Raw genomic sequence first — 2,537 nt, forward strand, 5'->3', positions numbered from 1 at the left:
CAGGAGTTTGAGGTTGCTGTGAGCTAGGCTGATGCCACGGCACTCTAGCCCAGGCAACATAGTGAGACTTTGTCTCAAAAAAAAAAAAATGGATAAAGGATCTGAATAGACATTTCTCCAAAGAATATATACAAATGACCACTAAGTACATGAACAGATACTCAACATCATTAGCCATCTGGGAAATGCAAATCAAAACCACAATGAGATACAACTTTACAATCACTAGGATAGCTATTTAAAAAGTCAGATAATAACAAGTTTTGGAGGCGATATGAGTAATTGGAACCCTCATTAATTGCAGGTAGAAATGGAAAATAGCGCAGCCACTTTGGAAAACAGTCTAGCAATTCCTCAAAAAGTTAAACATAGAGTTACTATATAATCTAACAATTCTACTCCTACATACATACTCAATAGATATGAAAGCATATGTGTGTATAAAAACTTGTACATGAATGTTCATAATAGGATTATTTATAATAGCTTAAAGACAGAAACAAACCAAATGTCCATCAGCAGATGTATGGATAAACAAAATGTGACATATCCATATAATGGAATAATGTTTGGCCATAAAAAGGAATGAAGTACTGATATACTCTATAATATCAATCAACTTGAAAACATTATGCTAAGTGAAAGAAGCCAGTCACAGCAAGACCACATATTATATGATTACATTTTTATTATATGTTCAAAATAGGCAAATTTATAGATAGTTTTACTTACCATTTGACAATGGGAAACAGGGAGAGAGCTATTACTTGAGATATCCTTGTAGCAGGTAACTTTCTTGCTGTCCTAAGCAGCTTTATTGTTATTGTCATCACAACTCAAAGGTACCTGGGACATTGCCCATCCCCTGACCTTTCAATGCATAACTTTCCTTGTTAGAAGTCCTCTGTGGTAATGACCTCTCCTTTACTTGGTATAGTGTCTGAGCCAAGTGAAGGCTAGAGGTATAACATTGTAATCTCTCAGTAAAGTCATTTGTTGCTCTTTGCATTAGTATTTATAGAGTTGAGATTTGTGTCCTTCTAGCAAGCCCATGGTCTACCCTGCTCTGACGTATTTTGAGTTCTGGCATGGCTTTGATCCACTTTCTCAGGTTGGCTTTTCATTCCTTTGCTTTGACTTGTAGGCTGACCAGTAATTACCTTGATTTAGTCTTATCTGTACGAATTACTTCAAGTATGTGGTCTGTTGATAGCAAGCATCCCTGTTATCAAAGGATATCAGAGATCCCCCTTACATTCCTCCCTGATATTTTATATCTTGAATCATTTCAAAAGGAATTTATGGGAGGCTGAAATTTTCATTAAAAATTACTCAGTAATATTTACTAAGACTAACTGGGATGACCCATGTAAATTCTAGACTATGACTCTTCCAGTCATCTGATTCCATGAATCCTGACTCTGAGTTCCCTACTGTGAGCCTCTCCATAGTTAACTAAAGTCAGTATAGAAATTGATAGTGTCTTCATTGTATATAAGAAAACAACTCTTTAAAAAATTAGTATAGTCATAGGTGTTTCAGTCTTATTTGTATAATTATCTTGAAATGGCAAGTTCATTTCAGAGTAGTTTTAAGCCTGAAAAAGTCATATAAAGAGAATGACAATGAGAAGAGAATCTCATCAATAATAATTCAGAGATTTTAACATGTAACCTCAAAACATTTTTACAAAATCTAGAGGTTCAGAGAGTATTTCAATGAACAAGAACCTGTGTAACAAACATTATCAAGTGATTTTCACAAGTAATACATTTTAAAATTAATTCTCACCTCTTTTGAAACGCTGTTCATTTTCATCTACATAATTTATTATTTCTGGCATTAAGTTTAATGACTCCTTCAGTTCCGAGGATGATGGAATATCAATTTCTTGTTTGAGGCTTGTAGATATTAAGCATTCAGATTTAAGAGGAAAACTTGATGGCTGAAATAATATATCGTTTAAAAAAGTTTTAGGGAGGTTTTCCAAATAAATATTTTGAATTCATAAATGGATAATATTTGCTTAAATGGTGTACCAAATTTTAAACCAAATTTATACTCAAGACTTTTAATGCTATACATACTTCTAAAAAACAGAAGTGTAGCATCCAGGAATATATTCTATTACAAGCAATGTCCTGTCTGAATAATATCTTTTATGATCACTCATTGCATTAGTGATGCACAACATCTCTAGATGCAGAAATATCTTCTTTTTGGCTAATAGCAAATTTAAAACATTTTAAATTAAAAACAATCACTGCAGCAGATGAGATATGGTAAATGGGGAAGAGTGAAGAGATGATAGAATGGAATGGATCTTTACTGCACTCCATGGAGTATGTTTCTCTTTCATTCCAACAAGACTGGATTCCTTGACAAGTGAGACTGACTATGTGCACAACTCTCAGCGTTAACAGGGGAGGTGAAGAGGGACTGGAGGAAAGGGACCAATAGGTAAATTAATATTTTTACCATCATGATAAAATTTTAATTGTAAGGAAACCCTTTAAATGCCTTAAGTCTGTTATATA

At 33.6% G+C, this 2,537-nt stretch overlaps 1 protein-coding gene across 1 annotated transcript in view; it reads right to left on the reverse strand.

Moving 5' to 3' along the window:
• Positions 1-2,537, reverse strand: part of LOC105807708 (chromosome unknown open reading frame, human C9orf84) — a 128,942-nt gene that overhangs the window by 98,044 nt on the left and 28,361 nt on the right. Inside the window, exon 5 of the mRNA XM_012641133.1 lies at positions 1,792-1,949. Coding sequence (XP_012496587.1) covers positions 1,792-1,949 — 158 coding nt within the window. The remainder of the gene's footprint in view (positions 1-1,791; positions 1,950-2,537) is intronic.

This window comes from Propithecus coquereli, unplaced genomic scaffold, assembly GCF_000956105.1.
Source record: "Propithecus coquereli isolate 6110/MARCELLA unplaced genomic scaffold, Pcoq_1.0 Scaffold163, whole genome shotgun sequence".
Lineage (NCBI taxonomy): Eukaryota > Metazoa > Chordata > Mammalia > Primates > Indriidae > Propithecus > Propithecus coquereli.